The 22,789-nt window shown below is 46.1% G+C and overlaps 1 protein-coding gene across 1 annotated transcript in view; it reads left to right on the top strand.

Annotated features, from left to right (window-relative positions):
• The window catches only part of LOC120318916 (protein FAM178B-like), a gene marked incomplete at its 3' end in the record, with an annotated part of 74,634 nt that overhangs the window by 40,887 nt on the left and 10,958 nt on the right, over window positions 1-22,789 (top strand). Inside the window, exons 11-12 of the mRNA XM_039367075.1 lie at window positions 3,573-3,654; window positions 15,194-15,317. Coding sequence (XP_039223009.1) covers window positions 3,573-3,654; window positions 15,194-15,317 — 206 coding nt within the window. The remainder of the gene's footprint in view (window positions 1-3,572; window positions 3,655-15,193; window positions 15,318-22,789) is intronic.

Genomic DNA, 22,789 nt, shown 5'->3' with positions numbered 1-22,789 from the left:
GATTTTTCCTGTGACATTTAATGGATGCGAAAGTTAGACCTCGAAGAACCGAGACAGATGCTTTTGAACACTGGTGGTGGGGAAGACTCTTGAGAATACCATGGACCGGAATGGGACAATTGCTCACGGAGACATAGCTGTGCCTACTTCATCCGGGCCTCCCTAGCCCAGCTGGCCCTTCTTGGGTTTTGTCCCACTTAATTGTTGCTGCCCCCACTCCTGCGCCTCCCACCAGTGGACACGCCACAAGCGGGGCTAACTGTCCTGTGGGGGGAATCGGCCATCGAGATTTGTACCATGGCACATCGCCCGTGACTAGACAATGTGGGAGCAGTAGCAGGGCAGCAGTAGCGGCAGTATAACATTGAGGGAGGGCCAGCTGTGAATGAAGGCCTGCTGGGGGGGCGTGGGTAAGTGTCTGTGGCGGGCCAGTCAGGGCTGAATGCCCATGGTGGGTCAGCTGGGCCAAGGTGAAGTGGGCACGACCATGTGGCCGCGACCAATTGCCCTAGAGTAGGGGTAGGCAACCTTGGCTCTTCTATAACTCGTGGACTTCAACTCCCAGAATTCCTGAGCCAGCTGTGCTGGCTCAGGAATTCTGGGAGTTGAAGTCCACAAGTCATAAAAGAGCTAAGGTTGCCTACCCCTGCCCTAGACCCCCAGGGACAGTCAAGGGACTAACTCATCAAACAAATCAATCCAAAGTTTTTACTCAAGATGATCAAACGATCAGGCTGAAATTATCATATTTTGTACAGAATTCAGTTCTACAAAGAAGTCAACTATGGTAGGAAAAGGAAAGGGAGGAAATGGGTGTGCTATGGGAAGACCTGAACGAAAAGATTGGGGAACAGATCATGGAGATAATCTGTGTCAAGTCTCAAAAGAGTCAATACCAGTATACGGCACATACTCACCAAGCATTAGAAGAGTACAGAATTCTGTGTTCAACCTGACTGTTGGTAACTCGACGCAAATGTTACAGAACCGATATTATTACAAACTGCAGTATTTCTATTAACGTTACAACTATTACAAGCTTGCTTTTTACCATCCAAACAGCTAGCTAAATTCTGCATTCCTGAAAGTTATTGGAGAATTGGGGACATTTTACAGTATTTTGAGATTTAGCTCCTTATCCTTCATTTTCAGGCTTCTGCCTGCCTTTTAAAAAAATCTTTTAAAGCCCTTTCTTCCTGTGGTCTTTTTGTCCCTGAACACACAACACACAACACATACCCCACTGCCACAATTTAATGTAGTTGGCATCCATCCATTTTTTCTTCCCTCCCTTACAACTGCATGATGTCAACTGCACCAAGGAACGTGTTGCCAACCTAATGGACTTCGTGCTGCCACCCTGCCGGGCCACCTTGGTTCAAGGAGGTGGACGTGGCGGGTCAGTGGTCCTGCTGTTCTTCTCTGCTAATAATTTGGACAAAAACGGCTGCACCGCCCTTCCCCAGCCAGGCTTAAGCTGTGTCTCCCCCTCTGGCGCGTGTGTGAAAATGGAGCTGACTAATTGTTTCATTTGCGCTAAAAGAGGCGCCCCGGTAGTAAATCATAGGGAAAGGCTGTGCTGGCAGCTCTGCAGGAGGCCCGCTGTAGATGCAGCTAAGTGCTACCTAGACAGAGCCTTACAGCACCGCCGTCTGAGGATGAAGGGGGTGGGGGGTCTGGGAAGGACCCCTTAGGGCAGAAAGCCCCAGCATAAATGTTGTTTTGACACTGGCGACTTGAGAGAAGGTTTTGAGCCCAGCTCTGAGAGAGATCAAAGAAGGGGAACCTCTTCTGGAGGAGCTGGGCCAGCGTCTTAGGCAGGGACCAGAAGCTTTTGAAGGCTTTCTACTAGAGATGGAGGACTGGGGAGGGACAAATGCCTTCTGCAAGACAAGACAGGGAAGGTGGATTTTAGCACCCTGGTGAGCAGCAGCTCTTGGCTCACAACTGTTGGGGGGTTCTGTGTGTGCTGCAATCAAATGTGCGGAGAGGGGGAGCAAAGGGTTGATCCTCAAAACAAGCAGTCCAGGGAAGAAGACCCGAATCAAACCATCTTGCAACCCTCACTGATGGGACGGAATGTGTGCCTGACTTTGGGGGACGAGGGGAAAAGGTGCTGCCTAGGAAACAGTCAGACAGGGGAAGGGGCAGCCCCCAAGGGCTTGACAGCCGGAGGAAGAAACTTAGGAAGGACCTGCCCCAACGATGAGGGGGTTAAAAGGGGCAATGGGTATTTTGTACTTTCAGACTTGCAAGAATCCGTTAATGTAGCCTTGTGATAAAGTAGAATTAGCTCAACTAGCTCTTGTTTTTCTTGTTTACCTGGGAGGGATGATATCAGTCAAATTGGGGTTGGTTGGTTTGTTTGATAACTTGGTGTTGGATGGGTGGGATGAGGTGAGTGGAAGTGACCTCCAGCCTGGAAATTATCTGAGCCAAGACAGTCCCAGGGAAAAGAGCTTAGGAGTTGGGACAGGAGTGGGAGTTTAGACACACACACACACACACACACACACACACACACACACACATTGGATATACACAGTCTCTGCTCATCTTCCCCCCCCCCCCTGCTTTGCTTATTAGGATATCCACAACCGGTTTCTGCCCTTTTCCCTCCCTGGGTTTCCGGAAAGGTGGAATTCTGGCTCCAGGTGGGACAATCACAGATTGCGGAACTTCCCCAAGTAGAATAAGCACATCCAGGCAGAGAAGGCTCCACCGTGCTGGGTTTCAGCAGGGAGGGGGGGCATTAGAAATACAGTTCTCCTATCACTACTTTTTCAAGACAGTAACTGTTCAGGATCATGGAGAAAAATCTATCCCTGCAGTTGCTTAAAAGCCAATGCCAACTTGATGGCAGATCATCAGTCATGACTGTTGAGGATCTTTCACTTCTGATGTCACAGGGTGGGGGCTGCCTCTTGGGAATCTCATGGCTGGGTGAGATGGGTACCTAGATGGCCGAACTTGATTCCGGTGGGGAACAAGACCTGCAAGCAAGGAGAAGATAGTAAGGAACTTCCCACCAGGAAAGAGAGAATTCACTATGCTTGCAGGTCACCTCCTGACGCTGGAACGGCCAGATAATGCTCCACGTTTGCAATTATATAGCTCAGCCATCCGTGACCTGGTGCTCTCTTCTCCTCCTCAGCCAGTGTGTTTATTATCGGGATGAGCAAAGACTCCGATGTTTGCAGGACCCCTCTGTAAACAAGAGTGCTCCTGGCATTCAGAAGTTCTCTAGCTCATGTGAAAAATCAGAGGCAAAGGGGCAAATCCTTTCTCAGGAGCATCGAAATGCCTCAAAGGACAGGCCAAAATCTGCCTCTGCTTTGTAAGATAGCCAGTGCCATCACTGTTTTCTTGCCACTGTGGAGCTGGGGCTGATGTTGTTCGGCTTTCCTTCCCCTCCTGTGACCTGGTGCCTTTACAGCCAAGGTGAGATTTAGCCTTGGAAGTCCCTGACCGCAGGACAGACCCTTCACTGCCGCAACCGTTGCGTGTGAACGACGGGTTGCTCCCCGATGTCTTTCTTCCTGTTCACTGATGCTCTGCATTTTTTTTTTCAGTTGATGTCTTTGAACCCAGATGCCTCAAGAGATGCCTTCCAGACCCTCTGGAACATCAGCACTTACCAGAACATCTCTTCCGGTCAGTTGGCAGCGACAAAGGGGCTGGGTGGAAGAACGGTATTGAGGAAAAAAAAAAAATTGTGTCTGCAGAAAAAGCATAGGTGCTTTTGACCACTTCAACGTTTTGTGCGGCTCTGGGACAGCCTATACTGAATCCAGAGATTGTCACACATTATGGGAGAAGGAGCTGCTGCTTTCCCCTCCCATAATGCCCCTTTCCCAGCCGTCCTATAACCTTCATATTGCATCTTTGTGAGAATCCCTTTAGGGCAGGGGTGTCAAACTGCCAGACCGCGGGCTGGATGCATCGTGCCGAAACCGTGCCCACCCCATTGCCGACAATGGAAAAAAAGTCACGATACATCGCAACCAGTCATGTGACGTTGTGAGTTTGACACCCCTGCTTTAGGGCATCCCATAAAGGGCTGTTGGTAGCAGGCTGGACTGGCAGCAGGATAAAGGGCTTTAACAGATTAACAGGATAACAGAATTGGGAGGGACCTTGGAGGTCATCTACTCCACTCCCCTGCTCAAGCAGAAGACGTTATATCATTTCTGACAAGTGGCCTGTCTAATCGCTTCTTTAAAGCCTCCAGTGATGGGGGCACCCAGAACTTCTGAAGGCAAACCATCCCATTGATTAATTGTTCTCAATGTCAGAAAATTTCTCCTTATTCTAGGTTGAATCTCTCCTTGATTAGTTTCCACCCATTGTTTCTTGTCTGGCCTTCAGGTGCTTTGGAGAATAGGTGGACCCCCTCCTCTCTGTGACAGCCCCTCAAATCTTGGGACACTGCTATCATGTCACCCTGGTCCCTTCCCTTCACTAGACTAGTCATGCCCAGTTCCTACAACCGTTCTTCATGTGTTTTAGCCTCCAGGCCCCTAATCACCATCAATCCATTATCAACTCGTTGATGATAATGAATCATCAATTCATCCTGGTGCCAAATTCAGGCCACCACTTGTGATAGTTGCTGCATTTGGCTTTACGTTTGGCTGCATTTGGCTTTATGGCAAATCTACCACTTTATTTAAGAGGGAACAATGAGGCGTAGCCTGTTTGCAAGAACGCAGGTGCATTTGGAGCTGAAACGGCCAGGTATGATAGGTTGGCTTTTGTTGTCTACATGTACAAATATTTTCTCATCTAGATTTCCACATTGGGAGCATCCTTTTCCACTTTGCCCGTCTTTCTAGAGAATCGGCTTATTTTAGCAAGCATCTTATCTGTGTCCTCCTCTCTTCGGCTCATTTCAAGCTTTGAAGGAGGATGAGACAAGGAAAAAAAAATGAAACAGACATCCAAGCAGGCAGAAAAGATAGGAATCAAAGGAATCATAATCTTCTCTGGGCTACCTCTGTATCTTCTGCTTAGCAATTAACTGTCAGGCTAGAATGAGAACGAGGATTCCAAGTGGGGAAAGAACAGGTGGAGCTAGTCAGTTTCTGCATACCTGTTATTTTGCTTTCAGCCACAGAAGAGAAATAAGGAAAGTTTAAGACTTTCCTGGTCCTAGCGAAGCTCTTCAGCCAAGATTTCCTTCTTCCTTAGCTCTTTTATGTCTTCAAGCCCATGTTGACTTCTGGCAAAATAGTCCCCTGCTGTTTTCTTGGCAATATTTTCGGGAGTGGTTTGCCACTGCTTTATTCCTAAGCTGAGAGCGACTGCCCAGCACCACCCAGCTGGGTTCATGCCTAAGGCAAGACAACAACTTACACCTTTTCTCAGTTCCTAACCTAGTGCGGTTACACCCCTAAGAAATGTTTAATCATCTCGCAGTGGTTTTCCTGCCCAGTCCTGAACAAATTTGGACTCTTCATACCTCTTGTGTGTGAGAAACCTGTCACTTGTTGGCGAAGGTTACTGAGGGGTCCTTTGTGAGCTTGGTTCTTTTCTTGCAGATTTTTCATTACCCAAACTAGGCGGTATCACCAGTGCTAGTATGGCTACAAACTATATATATTCTGTATATTCAGAAGCCAAGTGGGGGTCCATTTTTTTTTTTTGTCAAGCAGCGTTGTACTGTTCTTGTATTTGCCTTAGTTTGTGGGTGGCCACCTTCGTCTTCAAAGCCATGCGTGATTCTCAAGCTCATCTTTTTATAGAAAAAGACCCACAGAGGGACCCTGTTGGCTGAGAATTGGCAGCACAGTTGCTGCTATTTTGAGATGGGAAACACATGAAATGGTAGCAGTCCTAAAATAGCTTAACATGATTTGAAAAGGAAAAAAGCACGGACTCCACAGTGCCCTTCCCCAGCTCTGCAAGAAAGCACATTATCCTCCTCTGTGAGTGTGAAATGGCTCACTTTGCAGTGTAGCCCACCCTCTTCTTCCCTCGAAAGCGTTAATAGCAATAGCACTTAGACTTATATACCACTTTGTAGTGCTTTACAGCCCTGTCTAAGCAGTTTACAGAGTCAGCATGTTGCCCCCAACAATCTGAGTCCTCATTTCATCAACCTCGGAAGGACGGAAGGCTGAGTCAACTTTGAGCCAGTCAGGATTGAACTCCAGACTGGGCAGAGTTTGCCTGCAATACTGCATTCTAACCACTGCGCCACCATGCCTCTTAATGTGCAGACCACACTGCAAGGTCTACACCGGGGTAGGCAACCTCGGCTCTTTCATGACTGATGGACTTCAACTCCCAGAATTCTTGAGTCAGCATAGCTGACTGGGAGTTGAAATCCATCAGTCATAAAAGAGCCGAGGTTGCCTACCCCTGGTCTACACTCTACGCATACTAAAAATCGGCAAGCTTTGCAGACCATTGCAGCCACCATTTTGACTTTTTTGACCATACCCCGTGGAGACCCTTGAGATGCCAGAAGCCCACCCATACAGGCCATCTTTAACTGTGCAACAGGTTGAACAACACAACGGAATGTCTTCTGCTAACCCGTGTCCTCCTTAAATCTTGCCGATTTTTCTAAATAGTTTGAGCCAGACCAGCTCATTTGTAGAATTTGCAGTAAAATCTAAGACGTGCCTCTCTCTCTCTCACTGGATCATTTGCAGAGGCTAATCTGGCTGACAGTTAAATCTGGCTATAACACTTGTGAACTGACGTCTTCCTGCACAGCTGAGGGCAGCAGCCCTGCACACATATGCCTGTCTCCTGATTTTTATTTTTTTAGTCCCTCTTCCCTGCCTCTCAGCATCTGCTATCTGAAGTGGCCGACTCATTATTTCTAATTGTCAAGCCTGGCCTGAGTTCACGGAATTGCATCCCTAAAGGAAGAACTGAGCAAGGCCAGCTTTTTGCACAGTCCCTCCATGCTGAACCTCACATGCCAAACTTCCTTTCGGGGGAAATATTTTCGGGAACTTGCAAATCTTGAAGAACTTCTCTACCATTTTTAGCAGATCTCTTTGTAGATCTCTCCCAATCAGGAATCTGGAAGGCTCCTTGGAGAAAGGAGATATTAGCTACTAGAAGATTCTCAGCGTTTTTGCTCATTGCTGGCTTTTCTTTAGATCACTCTGGGGCAGTTAGTCCCACGATGATGGTTAAAGATACATAACACTGAATGTTTGCTTTTAGTCGGGCTAGCTTTAGTTTCGAAAACTGTCTCAACAAATTTTTGGCCTGGTTTGAAACACTGTATATAAGTGAAATGTACCTTATGGCCAATCTATTCATACACTAAGTCAGTGTTTCCCAAACTTGACAATTTTAAGGCATGTGGACTTCTGGGAGTTGAAGTCCTCATGCCTTAAAATTGTCAAGTTTGGGAAACACTGCACTAAGTAAAGAGCAACTTTCCTATTGATTTCTCCCTCTCCCCCCCCCCCCATCAAAGTAGGTCTGGGATTGTATTTTGAATAAAGATGCTGAGCTTTCCTCCCTGGCCAGGGAAAAAATGTCTTCCATCCCAATTTGCTATGAATTGACAAATGTTCGTTTCCGGGAGAATTCAAACCAAACCAAAACAAAAAAAAACCTTGAAAACGTTTTGTCCTGTGTTTCCAGACTAAGAAAGCATGCATCAATGCATCCCTTAGACTGAAACACCTACAGATATATACTGAGCAGGTGAACGTGTCCCTGTCGGTTAAAGTGTGCATGAAAATGTGCCCATTTTCTGCAGAGTTAAAAAAAAAAAAGTCCAATAACTTGTATCGATTGAGCCCTGTCCCTCTTGCTTAAATGTCTTGATTTTGTGAATGGCTTTACATCTGTTTGTAGACAGCTATTGATTTTCTCCGTAGCAGGCCTCCTCTCTGTCCCCAAGCTTTTTAATACAGTGAATGGAAGCGATAGGAGACAATAAACTCAGGCTGACATCCAAGGCCAGTGTCCCAGCAGAGGCTAACAGCTTCCAGCACCACCACCACCTCCTCCTCCTCCCTCTGCCAGCTTCCAGCACCACTTCTTCTTCCTCCTCCTCCTCCTCCTCTCCTCCTCCCTCTGTCAGCTTCCAGCACCACCACTACTACTACTACTACTACTACTTCTTCTTCTTCTTCTTCTTCTTCTTCTTCTTCTTCTTCTTCTTCTTCTTCTTCTTCTTCTTCTTCTTCTTCTTCTTCTTCTTCTTCTTCTTCTTCTTCTTCTTCTTCTTCTTCTTCTTCTTCTTCTTCTTCTTCTTCTTCTTCTTCTTCTTCTTCTTCTTCTTCTTCCTCCTCCTCCTCCTCCTCCTCCTCCTCCTCCTCCCTCTGTCAGCTTCCAGCACTTCTTCTTCTTCCTCCTCCTCCTCAGCTCAGTCTGCTTGATGTCGCCTGTCATTCACTCTCCCTCAGGGTTGAATGAATCCGGACCGCTTCCTCAGTGCCGTTGGCCACCGCTTCAAGAGACCTTCCCTTTAGAGGACCCCACAATGGGATCGGGTGTCCACCTCTGCTGGGCCGCAGCTGGGCCTGCCGCCAGAGGTGGACTTGTCCCCTGCAAAGCATTCTGGATAAAAGGGTGCCATTGTGCGCTCCGGCTGCTTCCAAGGCAGATGGCCGCAGGGAGGAAACTTAGCTTGGGTTCTAATGAAGTGGAGGAGGCCCCGGGTGGGGCCGGGACATCACCCGGGACTTCTGTGCAGCTGCTGGAAGAGCGGCCTGGGGTGTGAGAAGCCACAGCAGAGAAGGTCTTTGTCCGCCTGTTCAAGACAGACCCTGTGTGGGTAGGAGTGAAATAAAAGGTAGAGTGTAAGAAAGACACAGATAACAGAGTCAAGGTGTCTCAAATAGCTAAAGGGCAAAAACATGTTTGAATGGGATGGTTCTGTTTGCAGAAAATGAGGCTTGTAATCTTCTCTGCTTCTTGTGGGGTGGGGGGAGTGTCCTACAGCAAAGGTCCCCAACCTTTTGGGCACCAGGGACCGGTTCCATGGAGAAAGTTTTTTCTGTGGACCGGAGAGTACGTGGTTTTGTGTGCAGCTTGCATCCCACGGATGGAGCTTTGATTGTTTGTGCGGACCGGTTGCTGGCGTGCTGCGGCCCGCTACCGGTCCACGGACCAGGGGTTGGGAACCCCTGTCCTACAGAGTACACTGGGGAGGCCTCTTAACTGGTCCATACCCCAAGAACCTCACCAGGGTAGAGACCCTCACTAGGCCAGTTTTCTAGTTCTTACTACTTAATGTTTGCAAGATAGGAGTAAATGCAAAAGGCTTACTCCAGGCCACACCCGGTGTGGTCATCAGAAGAATCGGAGTAGAAGCCTCCAGCACAGCTGCAAAGCTCGGCTCCAACTGAGCACACAGTTCCTGCTGTCCTGGAGCCAGGAGAGTAGGCGTGTCAGAGCAAGGGAAGCTGGACAGGAGCAGAGCTGCCACACGGCTCTTTAAGAGAGGAAAGCGAACATCTGGCACAAATCAACTCTTGGAAGCCTTGGGAGCAAGGAACAGTAGGAGGGTTGAAAGTGAGCAAGCAAGGTTAAGGGCTGAGCGAGAGAGTTGCCGGGAGAAGGAAGGAAGGGAAGGACTGAGAGCAGAGGACTGGGACCTGCTTCCTGCCCAAGATGATCCTAAGTCGGTGGTGGCGAACCTACAAAAATGAGGGGGGGTGTCAACCTATTTTCCAAAGTACCAGAAGGCAGGACAAGAAGCAACGGATGGAATCTAATCAAAGAGAGAACCAACCTAGAACTAAGGAGAAACTTCCTGACAGTGAGAACAATAAACCAGTGGAACGACCTGCCTCCAGAAATTGTGAATGCTCTAACACTGGAGGTTTTTAAGAAGAGATTGGACAACCATCTGTCTGAAATGGTATAGGGTTTCCTGCCTGAGCAGGGGGTTGGACTAGATGACCTCGAAGGTCCCTTCCAACTCTGTTATTCTGTATTCTATTATTACAACTTATTCCAGTGAAAACCCCAGTAAAAATGGTGTCCAGTAACCCACTCGCATGAGGTCTGAGGGACGTGTTCTTGAAGACACGATAAACGTGGGCCTCCTGTGCTCCCACATGCGAGTTCTCCATCCTGGCGAGGGACGTGTGGGCGCAAGTATCAAGGCCCCAGGTTCATCCAGCAGATGGGAAAGTAGAGAAGAGGCGCAGAGATACTTTAATGGCTTTCTCAGCACAGGAAGAGATTTCCTTCCCACTTCCTTCTTTGACTTCAGAAATGTGCCTGGTCGTTCACCGCAAGAGCCATGAGTGAACGGGCCTGTTTACCGGATTTGATTTTTCTGGCTTTTGTTCTCTGTAGAGTCATCATTCTCGTAGAGGGTGAAGAGCGCAAGCAATAAACATTTGGAAAAGTAACAGCCTTTGCCAGCTGGAGAAAGTATTAGACTTGGCTATTCAATCAGTGCAGCTCAGAAGCATCCGTGTGGATCACGAGTTAACTTCCACGAAGCCTAAAAAGCCTCGGACAAATTTGCAACAGGATTTGGGAACAATTTTAGAATATTTGCCATGGTATCTAACCTGGAAGTCCAGGCTTCTCTCTCCCCCAGGGCTAGCTTACAGTGGAGATGTGAGAGCCTTCAGATTTGTGGCTCACATTAAGAGTGATTCTAGAGGAGAGGGAGAGTGGTAGCCAAATGGGCCACTACAGGACAAATCAAAACAATTCAGGTATCTTGCAAGCTACTCTGTTGAAGGACAGTGTATCACATGCATAAGGAATATTTGTCAGTAGTAGCATACTTTAGGGGTTTTCTGCGCTTTTTCTCCTGTAATTTTCTTTTATTAAAACACTTTTTAAAAAAAAGATTAGCTAATGAAAGGCAAAATAAAGCAGGCAGAGAGGATCAAACAAAGCAGAGAGGATCAAACAAAGCATTAAAAAACTTCATATATAATAATGGAATGTGGAACTTAATAAACGCTAGCTGTTGTCATGAAAACGGGGATGTTATACGTGCTCGTTTTCATCCACCCAAGACTGAAAAACATCGATGATCAGGCTGGATTTGGATGCTGTAATTTAAGTCTCCTGCAAAAATTAAATCTCAGCCTTTCCAAATCTGGTGCCTTCCAAAAGTGTCGGGTTTTCAGCTCCTGGCCATCATGGTGAGCAAATATGGAAGAGGCACCAGATTTGATTCTGAAATTTCTGAAAAGGAAACAGAAAATCCACGGAGCACAAACTTTCTGGTGTGCCAAATTCACGTCCTCCTCTTCCTCCCTCTCTCTCTTTTCCTCACTCTCCCTGTCTCCCCTCCCCTCCTTCAACTTCACCTCTTCTCTCTCTCTCTCTCTCCTTCTTTCCATCAACAAAGCAAAACCTTGTCTTGTGCATGACTGCTATTTTTCAAAAAAAAAAATCTGAGCTTTGTATTTTTAGAAAATGAAATGCTTTGTGCTCTGCTTTGTCTGCCTTCTGCTCTATGAGTTTTTCAGCAGCCCTTGTGTGGGAACGCTCCTAAGATGCTCTCAAAATGCCAAATGCGTCCAGTGACCCCGAACAGCTTGGGATTCCTGCACTAAACTATAATGTGGTTTTGACTTAGAACATTCTGTATTGGCTAATTGGAGCTTAGTCGTGCGTTATTGTTAAACAAGCCATGAGTCAGGGGCTGGCACCACATTTCCCCTTTGGGATGGGGCATCATCTGTGTCCCCTCTTCCATGAATTGTTTTCTCCTTTAAGAAAGCCCTCATTCCTGTGAAATTGTCAGAGCTTATGCAATTTTTTCATGCTAGATGAAATCTCGATGTTGACATTCTGGCACAAAGTCCACTCAGTTCTTGGGTGATATGGGTGAAATCTAGTGTGGCAATAACCCTAGGAAAAGTTAAAGCAGGGGTTTTCACCCTTGGCAACTTTAAGACTTGTGGACTTCAATTCCCAGAATTCCCGAGGCAGCCATGCTGCCTCGGGAATTCTGGGAGTTGAAGTCCACAAGCCTTAAAGTTGCCAAGGGTGAAAACCCCTGGATTCAATCAAGGTTATATTTTTGAGGGGAAAGCTGTTGTGTAGAATCATGCACGATACCTAAACCAGGGGTGTCTGCGCAAGAGAGGGTGTCAAAAAAGTCAAAATAGGGACCACAGTTGAAGCCCCAGGTCTTTTACATGCCATAACATGTCATCAGTAGACGGCTAAGGTGGCCTTCACATGGTTTCCGTTGCTTCTTGCGAGGATGTTAGTTCAAACAACCGGGGAATCCCTTCGATGCACCAACCATCATTTTCTAAGCTGGCTTGTCTCCTGCAATGCATGTGCCAACTTTATTTGCAACATTTTATTTACCCCCTCAGCACTGAATGGTCCACCGTGGTGGCCCTCTACTAACCCTTTCTAAAAATTTCTCCTTTTTAATCTGTTTCAACATTGATAATCATGGTGTCCCACTTCACAATTAATTGTACAAGTTTACTTTATTATGGCAAGGCGATTCATAGAAGGTGAGCCAGGATAGAAATGATGTGAATACATAAGGGATGCTTCTCCCCATCCCTCCGTTGTCCTAAGAAGGCCTTGTGCCTTGGCAATCTTAACTCCTGCACTCTGTTCCCTGTTTTCCCACTCCATCTCCTTCGCCATTTGCGGCAGATAAAGGCTTTTTTGTCTGAGCCTCCCAGACATGCCCATATCCTCCATTTTCCTCCCAAATCCTCAGAGGTTTTTTACTGCTCCTACGCCGCGTCCTGTCCCAGGTGAGTATCTTCAAAATTGCACGGGACGGGACCCAGCCAGGCGTCAGGTAATTGTGAGGTGACAGAGGAAAAGGGGGAACCTGTCGCTCTGCTCTTGACTGGAGCAGTTTCCTCCCTACTCCTCCTCCTTCTCCTCCTTCCTCCCCCTCTCTCCCCTACCCCTTCCCCTCCTCCTCCCTCTCTCCCCTCCTCTTCCTCTCTTACACCCCTCTTCCTCCTCCTCTCCCTCTCTCCTGTACCCCCTCCCCTCCTCCTTCTCCTTCTCCTCTGTAGCAATTTTGGAAAAGTTGTTCAACTGAACAGAAAGCAGGTCTGTAAATGGTTTGCAAGACAAGCAGAGGTTTGAGTTGAATGTACATTTCTCTCCGATAATCATGCACAGGGAGCGTTGGAAGTCCCCTGGAGAGACCTGCCAGGTTATCGGCTTCTCCAGCAAAAGGGAAGAGACGGAGAAAGAAAGGCTCCAGAATTTGGGTGGAAATCTCCTGAGAGGTCTTTTAGCTGCGGCGGCTGCTTCCACATGCCTCCCTGTGACATCCTGGGGCTCAGAAAGCTAAGCTGATTAAGTTTCGGATTAGCTCCAGCTTGAGATGACCCCTTGCGAAGAGAGTTTTGCAGAGTTTCTCCTGGCATTACAGAGCAAGCAGGCCCTCTCCATCCGTTTCTCCTAGAGTCTCCTCCCCTCCGTAGCTAGGATGCTATGGCACCTTGGCACACCCCCCCGGCACTCCTTTCCCCACCCCAGTTGCTCCAAAGGGCATCTTTACCTCTCTCACTCTGTGCCCAGCAAGAAGCCAATGTGGCAAGAGAAGATACTGGTAGCTGTGTTTCTGCCATCCCACTGGCAGCTGGATGAGCCGCTGACTCGGACCTCTGGGCACTGTGGGAAGCTATGAAATTGCTACCTTGGCTTGTTCCCCGAAGCAGTGAAATCGGTGGACCAAAGATCTGGGCCAGCAACTAATGCCCACAACTGTTTGGCAGAGCAGCCCCAATTTTCACAAGACCGGTCGTGGCCTTGAACGAGAGACCTCCTAGCTTGATCTTTCCTTCATCCGTGTGGGAGCAGCACCTTAATTTCATTCGGGCTTGCCACAATGAGAAATGTCTTGGTTTGTGATTCTCACGACTGGCTCTGGAAAGAGTTGTAAGCTGCCCTGGGCAAACACAGTTTGTGCCGAAATAGAATCCACAGCTTGTGTCCTGGGCTGCTGAAGAATGGGCCTGCCAAGGTCAATCTGCTGAGCACATTGCAGCTTACAAAAAAAAAAAAAAAGCGACCCGCAATGGGAACTCCATTATGCGCCACGTTCTGTATAAATGCATAAATAACGTCTGTTATTCTCACCCGAGCTTCTTCGGTTCCACGGCAAGGCATGCGCGAGAGGCGAGCCTAATCTGGCCTGTCACTTGGCACTTAAGTGGTGTCATTTTTAACCACTCTATGCATTAGCCTTTTAAGGAAGAAATATGACAGAGGGAAGCTTTGCAGCACTGTGGGATGAATGAAGAGATGGCTTACCTGTCTTATATTTCTTCCGTTTTGCCCAGCCGGTATTACAATTGCTTTCATGCTTCATTATGAAAGCAGAGTCGTAGTGGAGGGGAAGTGGGCCCTGGGGAAGCGATGGAGACGCCATTCTTTGGCAGATCATTGGCTCAGCGCAAAAAGCCCACGTCTGTTCCATAACTGTTTCCACAACCATCTCTTCCTAGGGTTGAGAGAAATTTCCTTCTAGGATATTAACTGTGTTCTTGCCCTGATTGTGGAGTCACAGCTGCCAACATACTTATATGTCTGTTAGGTAGTCCTTGACTTACAAGAGTTTGTTTAATGATCTTTCAAAGTTGCAACAGCACTGAAAAAAGTGACTTATGACCGGTTTTCACACTTATGACCCTTATCACAGTCTGGTTTGGAAGCATCACTGCCTCAGACAGGAAGGCAGTGTAGAGAGTGGTGAGAACGGCGGAAAAGATCATTGGCAGTTCCCTCCCTCCCATCCAGGACATAGCACAGAAGCGTTGCTTATCTGGGGCACTACACATCCGACCTGTTTTCCTTGTTACCTTCTGGGAGGGGGGGCTTCGTGGTATCCGAAGCAGAACATCCAGATTCAGCCAGAGTTTCGTTCCATACAGCATTAACCTTGTGAACTCTCAAGCTTCCTCCTTCTGTTATGTATTCAAGATGGACAGTGATTCATATTTATTTGTTATGTATATGTAGGGGTGTGGGTCTATACATATGTTGTATATAGTATGTTTAGGTGTGTGTCATGTATGTGTTTCACTTTGAGAGCGGGCAACTTGGTAATAGACCGTATTGCATCGGTACACCAAGAATCTGATTTATCTTTTTATCATGGAATCTTGGGAGGCGTAATTCTGGGTATGGCAAGGAATATTTACCCCAAAATTGGTACTAATCCCAGAAATCCGATCACAAGTTGTCTTCTTGTCCCTTTTGGTCTACTGATCTCAACCCTTTCTTCTCTTCTTAGCAGACACTGGTCTTTGGTGCCCGGAGCTGAAGGACATCACCCAAGCTTTGTACAATTTCGGAGCCTGTGCTTCTGCCTTGTTCCCTGCTGGACTCGTTCAGCATGAATTCATATCGGAAATCTTAGAGTGAGTTGAGATGCATGCTTGTATTTTGTCCCTCTCTACCTGACTTGTTAAATATGCATTATTGCAACACAGAGGCTCTTCGTATATACAGAAAAAAAAGTATTAGAATTGAGAGAATATACAAATTGAGGCAGATAGGACCAACGTCTCAGCCAATCCAGAGATGCTATGCAAGTCTAGGCAAGATTCGGAGACTGCATATCTTTTGAGCATACAAATATAATAGTAAGAGAATAAATTACTGGTTAGACAGATAAAAACAAGTGGGCACATTGCAATCTATTCAGCCTGTCTAGTTTACTTCTGTTTACTTTATTTCCTTGCAGAGATTGTGAGCCTTGAATTTGCCTTGCTTTCTTTCAGGAGCAATTATGCTGCAGCTTCATAGATAGTTTTGTAGGAGGCTCTCAAACCGTGAAATCGGGAATGTTCCACACAAGATTTTTGGCCCTTGGGAAGAGCATAAATTGATTCTTATTTCGGAGCCGGCTTGTGTTGCTTGCCCAGTTCTGAAACATATGGGTGATATAAGAAAGTGTCTAAACCATCTTAGTTAGATCATTTTTGTTCTTAATTGTAAGAGTTTGCAGCCAGAGGACTCATCAATTTGCTATCTCTGGAAATGGGAAAAGGGTGGACTGTAATTTGGAAATGTCCTTATTTTATATCTTCATTTTGCTTTTGCTTCCGGTTAAATGCGTTCCACAAGTTTGTGTGTGTTTGTGTGTGTGTGTGTGTGTTTTGCAGAACCAGGAAGCTCTAGTCTGCTTTGACTAGAGGCCAAAACAGAATAGTAAATATTGGTGTGCACATAATGGGGAATGATGCTGCTAGGAAACTGTTTTCAGGTCTCTTTAAAGCTTCTTTCTGTTCTTATTGTCTAGGCGGTAACCGCAGGTCAGTTTTGATCACGTGACCCTGGGGATGCTGCAATATTCATGTGAAAAAGGGATCATAAGTCACTTTTTTCACTGATGTAACTCCGAACAGTCACTAAATGAACAGTTATAAGTCAAGGACTACCTCACATACTACTTCATAGAACTTTCTATGATCGATGGACCAGCTTGTTGCAATGCTTGTGAACCAAGGGCTTATCGGCAGTAATAAATAATTGTCTATACAGTTTAATTAGACCAGGGGTAGGCAACCTTGGCTCTTTTATGACTGGTGGACTTCAACTCCCAGAATTCCTGAGCCAGCCATGCTGAGGGGAAAGTGAGAGGTTTCTAAGCTGAGCCATGCTGGCTCAGGAATTCTGGGAGTTGAAGTCCACGAATCATAAAAGCCAAGGTTGCCTACCCCTGAATTAGACCATTATTTTACTTTTTTGTTTTGTAAAGGGGCATGTTTTTAAGCAAACATACATATGCTTAAAAGCAGAGGGCAAAAAAAAAAAAAAGAGAGAGAGAGAAAGCCCTTTAAGAACTGATTTAATCGACCAAACTCCATTGGTCCTGAATTCATTTTAAAAATCATTTTATCTTGCTCTCATTTCTGGTTCTTTCACTCTGTGATGATAATAGACGGTCTGGGGCCTGTGCTGTAATGCCTGGGTATAGTTTATAGGTGTAGATAATGGTTTACAGCAAAGCTTTTAAAATGAAAGGAGGTGCCTGAGCTTAGGAAAGCCTGTTTTAAATTCATTGGGTTCACTGTGAGCAGAATGCATTATGCAGATTGGACACTTTATGCAAAGATTATTTTATTAGTTGACTGCGAAGACTTACACTGAGCCAAATTGGCAATAATCTAGGTGAGCTACTTAAGCCTTACGCGTTGCAATATCTAGGTCAGCAACTGAAAGAAATAAAGGAGGTTCTTGATGTCTCCATAGATTCCACTTCCTGGGGAATACCGTAGGTGCATTTTTAACACACAGCAATCAGTTCAGAGACACATTGACAATCCCTTTTAAGATTAGCCCCAGAGATGGCACTAATACGACATCTAAACCTGAGTTGCGTCTCCAGCAACGAGGCAGCTGTGACCAACCCTTATTACTGGTTATACCATTTTATCCAATACAGGTGGTCCTTGGCTTACAAAAGTGCGTTTAGTGATCGTATGAAGTTACAACAGCCCTGAAAATAAGTGACTTATGACCCATTTTCACACTTACGACCGGTGCAGCATCCCCAAGGTCATGTGATCAAAATTATCTGGCCCTTGAGAGAAACAGGTAGATCAATGCTGACTATGTGACTGTATATCCTATGGAGAGGATATTTTTTCGGAGATGGGGATGCATATTGCCTGCAATACAACAGGCACCGGAAGCGCTTTGCTAGTTTTTGTCTATGCACATAGAGACATAGAGAAAATTGGAAACAGAGTGATGGGTCCTGCTCCAAATATTTTATTGTGTAAACTGGACATTTCAAATGGCCTCCTCTGGTGGAGGTGGAACAGCCTTCTCCAAAATTTTCTTCCAGAAGCTCTACTAAACTGCACTGTGCAAGGCGTAAACATTAATTTTCAGACTGATAATTGTTCAAACCATTGTTGTATAAACATCGCACAGCTGTGCACATCCTCTTTTATCAGCAAAGAGATCTGTCTCCCTTATCCTGCACTGTAAGATTGTGAGAAACCCACCACCTTGAGTATACATAACAATATTGGTTCTTAAAATTGAAAATCGTTCACTTGCTCAAATTCTTCCATCATTACATTGTTCTCTTAATAAGGCCACTGGGTGGTGGCTATTAGGCTACTAGAACCCACTTCCCCTATATCAGGGGTAGGCAACCTTGGCTCTTTTATGACTAGTAGACTTCAACTCCCAGAATTCCTGAGCCAGCCACGCTGAGGGTAAAGGGAGAGGTTTCCAAGCTGAGCCAGGCTGGCTCAAGAATTCTGGGAGTTGAAGTCCACGAGTCATAAAAGAGCCAAGGTTGCCTAACCCTGCTCCAAGGAGATCACAGCTGTGTTTTCCCCTCCATCTCCCTAAAGAAGAGCCCTATCTCTCCACCTGACAGGTGAGGCTTCATGGAGCATTTGAGTCATCAAAAGAGTCTTAGACTTAAAGTACAGTTCCACCTTGTGTACATTTGATATTCAAAGTCTGCAAAACACACAAGAGTCACAGTAGAAAATGAGTAAAAGTCTACCGTGTATCGCTGACATCGAAGAGTGAGACCCGAAGTCCTGAAAGAGTGCCTAAAATCCAGAATTTGATTTTTTTAGCGTGATGGTTTTAATACATTAGAGAAGGGGTGTCTAACCTTGGCATAGTTGGCTGCGGAATTCTGGGAGCTGAAGTTCACAGGTCTCAAAAGTTGACAAGGTTGGACACCTCTGCATTAGAGGTATTAAAGGAGGACAGTAGTAGGGATGGAGTATTTAAATGAATTCTGACTGTTTTTTCTGTATTTCCTTCCTGAGTGCCAGCAAATACAGGGAGAAACAGCATCTTCTAGCATCCCGCAAGAGCCCTTATTCCTGTGATATTAGCTACAAGGAAGGTTGGGTAACTCTAGACTCTAGCAAAAAACACTGCTAGTGATTAGTAGATAAATAGCTTTGGCCTCAATCAGTACCAGGATTGGAGTGTTCACTGTTGAGGGTGATTAAAAGGGAAGTCCAAGTTTTGAACAAAGAAGTGGCTACAGGCCAGGGATGCAGGACGGCTTCCATCTGGCATCTCTCAATCCTTCACTTTCATAAGTGGCTGATTCTCAAACATTGCTTGAACCAAAGCGAGCAGTAAATCCCGACGATGGTCCTCAACCCTCAGGGAGATAATGGAGACGTAAATCTTCCTCTTTTAACTCACCTCTTCAGTTTCCAAAAGTCTAGCAGGGGGAAGACAAAACACAAGCCCTTATCTGCCTAAGTATCCCTTCTCTTCTGTTCCTCCACATCAGGGCCCTAATTAAACAGGCTGGGAAGCAAAGAAGCAAGTAAATTATAGGAGTCTGGAGAGAGAAGATAACAAGTTCATCAAACCAACCACAAAAGCTGAGCGGAAAGGGGGGGGCTAGGGGTGCCGGGAGACTCGTTAGGCTGTGGGTCAGCTGTTTGGAGCCTGATCACATGCAACTGCACCAGGAGGAGGAGGAGGAGGAAGAAGGCTGGCTGCTCAGATGGCCGTGGTGTCTGTAGTCTAGGGACCTTCCCTATCAAAGGGTGGGACTGATGGGCACGTGTCAGCACACTCCTCTTTGTGGGAGGCTGAGGACAAATCATCCTTTTCTAAAGAAGTTGAATAGCAGCGGGAAGAGGTTTTTCCCTTCCCAGTCAGCGCACCACAATTGCCGAATTTGAATGAGCCATTTGCATACGGAATTGTCTTCTGGAGAGCCCGCACGAGGTTTGGCAAGGAGAACAGTCTGCATCTGCATTCAGCTCTGTTCTAGGGCTTATGTTTCATTGTCCTCTTTGCACACTATCAGGAAGCAGGAAATGGCAACTGACAAAAAAAAAAAAAAAAAGTGGGGGAGGATTAAATTAGCTCCAAACCTTTAGGCGCCCTACCTCACAACTGCAGTGGCACTCTTTGCCTAATTAATTAACATGGAGTACTTTGAAGAGAAGAAAGGGACCTTGGAGGTCTTTAATTCAGCCCGCTGCACAAGCAGGAGACTCTATAGCAGGGATCTTCAAAGTTGGCCCCTTTTAGGCCTCTGGACTTCAACTCCCAGAAGTCATAAAAGGGCCAAGGTTGCCTGCCCCTGACCTAGCAGTTCCAAGCATGCAAATGCAAGTTGAAAAAATAGGTACCACTTTGGTGGGAAACTAACAGTGTTCCTTGCGCCTTGGCGTATAGTCATGCTGGCCACATGACCAGGGAAGCATCTTGGGACAACGCTGGCTCCCTCGTGTAGGAAACAGAGATGAGGACCACCCCCTAAGAGTCAGACACTACTGGACAGGGGAAACCTTTACCTTTTATCTTTTTAAAGCCAAACGCCATAATATCTGTCTCTGGGCAGATTAAACTAGCTCTCCATTTTAAAAAAGGTCTGTGTTTTTTTCCATGTCAAGTAGATCAACATGGAAGAAGCAGAAGAAAGCCGCGAATGAAGGTGTTGGGCTGTTCCCAAGATGCAAATGAACTAAGTCTAACATTTGCACACTCAACCCTTAACGTTGGGGGGGATCCATGAACGTTTAACCTGTGTGTAGCTTAGACCTTCCCAGAATATTGGGGGGGAGGGGATCATCAGCTATTTGCGAGAAGGACTAAGGAATGGCTGCTGCTTAGTAGCAGCTGTCCCATCCTTGGTACACAACGTTTCTCATTATCCACACGGCATTGTTTTTTTTTTGTTTACTTTGGTTTATGGAGGGGGCATCAAGAGCCGACTGGATGACGAGTCTTCCCTTTGGCCCAGGTATTGACATCTAAGATCCCTTTCAAACTTTTGACCTTGGTCTCTGCAGGGGAGGACCTAGCCACAGACCCTGCATTGGCCTCGCCTTCCCGTGTTCTCAAAACGGGAGGAATTAAAAGCTGTAATTCAGAGCCAGGTGTAGTTACCCTTCCCTGGCAATCAATAGGGTTCCCACCCACAGGATTAATAGACAAGGTTGTTTTATTAAGGCTCTATTGTTGTTCAAGCCCGGGCTCTCTGCCAGCTTGCCTCTTGTTGTGTTTTGCTTTTGTGGCTGGCCCAGCTCCGATTCCCGTCCTCTCCCGTTTGCTAACGCACCTGAGCAAGAGCGAATTGAGCTGATTTTTTTTCTTAGCCGCAAAGGCTTCGGAATGAGAGATTTTGATGTTTTCCTCCCCTTTCACTCTTTTTTTCTCTCTCGTTCGCTGGAGGAGTGGGAAATCTCGGGGTGCTTCACCCTTAAATGAGCTGCTGGAGAACTGCAGTCCAGGGGCTGACTGAGCACGACACGAGGATCAGATCTGCTGTGTAGCCGCTTGCTCCAGACAGCCAGAGATAGCGCTCGCTGTTTGGGAGGCCGCCGCAGTCTTAAGTTTTTCCATTGCGGAGTCGGCTTTTAACCAGTCAAGCAGAACAGATTGGTTTGGGGTGGAAAATCTGGTTGCGTCCCAAAGTTGAGCCAGTCACGTTCCGCGTGGGTTTGTTGAGTTATTTGCCCCATTGCATGTGGTGGAATTAAGCTGGAACAAAAAGACAGCGGTTTAGGACCACTTAGGATGAGCAAAGCCGATGGTAAACAATACATTTGTGATCACCGGTTTCAGAACGTTATTAATCTGTAGAGCTTGCATTTCTATGGTGTCTGCAGAGGAAGAAAAGCTGCATAATTCTTCTGTGTGTATTTTTTTTTTTAAAAAAATACCCTTTTAGCAAGCAGGCTAACCGAACAATTTTTTTCCTTTCCTATCCAATTTTATTTTCTGGATTCAGAAGCTCAAAATTGGGGGAAACTTTAAAAACTTAGCCCCAGTACCTGACATCTAAACAGGTACTCCTCAACTTAAAACCACTCATCACAACTGTTCATAGGTACAGGGGCATTGGAAAAAGTGGCTTTACGGCTGATCCTCACACTTACAGCCGCCTTGTGTCCCTGCAGCCACATGGTTAAAATTCAAGCCCTCGGCAGCCAGTGTAGATTTATGATGGTTGCAGCATCCTGGGGGTCACGTGATCACCACCTGCAACTTTCCCAGTCAGTTTCCGACAGGCAAAGTCAGTGGGGGAAAGCTGGATTCGCATAAGGCCTGCATGCCAAGGTTGCCCCATAGATGTTTTTTTTAGTCTCGGCTCTGTGTGTGTAAGCTTGTTTAAAATGTATTTTTTAAAATGTTTTTTTGATTTGGCGTAATTTTTCTTTGAATATTTTTTTTTAGTTTTTTTAAAATGTTAGTAATTAGTCATTGTATCCCATCTTCCTTATGCTGGCTTATGGCTGTAATAAAGATTTGATTGATTGAACACAAGCAAAGGAGTGTACTAACCTACCTTCTGAAGCATCTGTGGGGTGTGTTTGTGTAACCGAAAAAGATGGCAGACGCAACTGTGGCTACCGTTTGGACTTTAAAAAAAAAAAAATTCTACCCCTCCCACAGAGTCCCCGGCCTGTCTCCACATTTAATGTCATTTCTTACATTTCATTTCATTTCATTTCTTTTTTTCCCCCTTTGATCACAGAGCCTCGCTTGAGAATTGCTCTGCATCAGAAATCTCACAAGGCAGCAGCAACGCTGCAGTCTTTCAGTTCCCAGCGTAAAATATTTTAATACTTTTTGGAATTTTAAACATTAACAATTTCATGTTCCAACTCCCGATGTAAAGGAGAGAAGATTTTTTTTTCTGTCCAGGTGCTCCTCAACGTATGACCACAAATGAGCCCAGAATGTCTGTTGTTAAGTGAATTTTGCCCCATTTTATGACCTCTCTTTGCCCCAGTTGTTCGGTGAATCTCTGTCTGTCTGTCTGTCTATCTATCTATCTATCTATCTATCTATCTATCTATCTATCTATCTATCTATCTATCTATCTAGTTTGTATCTCTATCTATCTAGTCTGTCTGTCTATCTGTCTGTC

Source organism: Crotalus tigris, unplaced genomic scaffold, assembly GCF_016545835.1.
Source record: "Crotalus tigris isolate CLP2741 ecotype Arizona unplaced genomic scaffold, ASM1654583v1 scf7180000020534.110733, whole genome shotgun sequence".
Lineage (NCBI taxonomy): Eukaryota > Metazoa > Chordata > Lepidosauria > Squamata > Viperidae > Crotalus > Crotalus tigris.
This window is presented reverse-complemented; position numbering and strand designations above follow the sequence as displayed.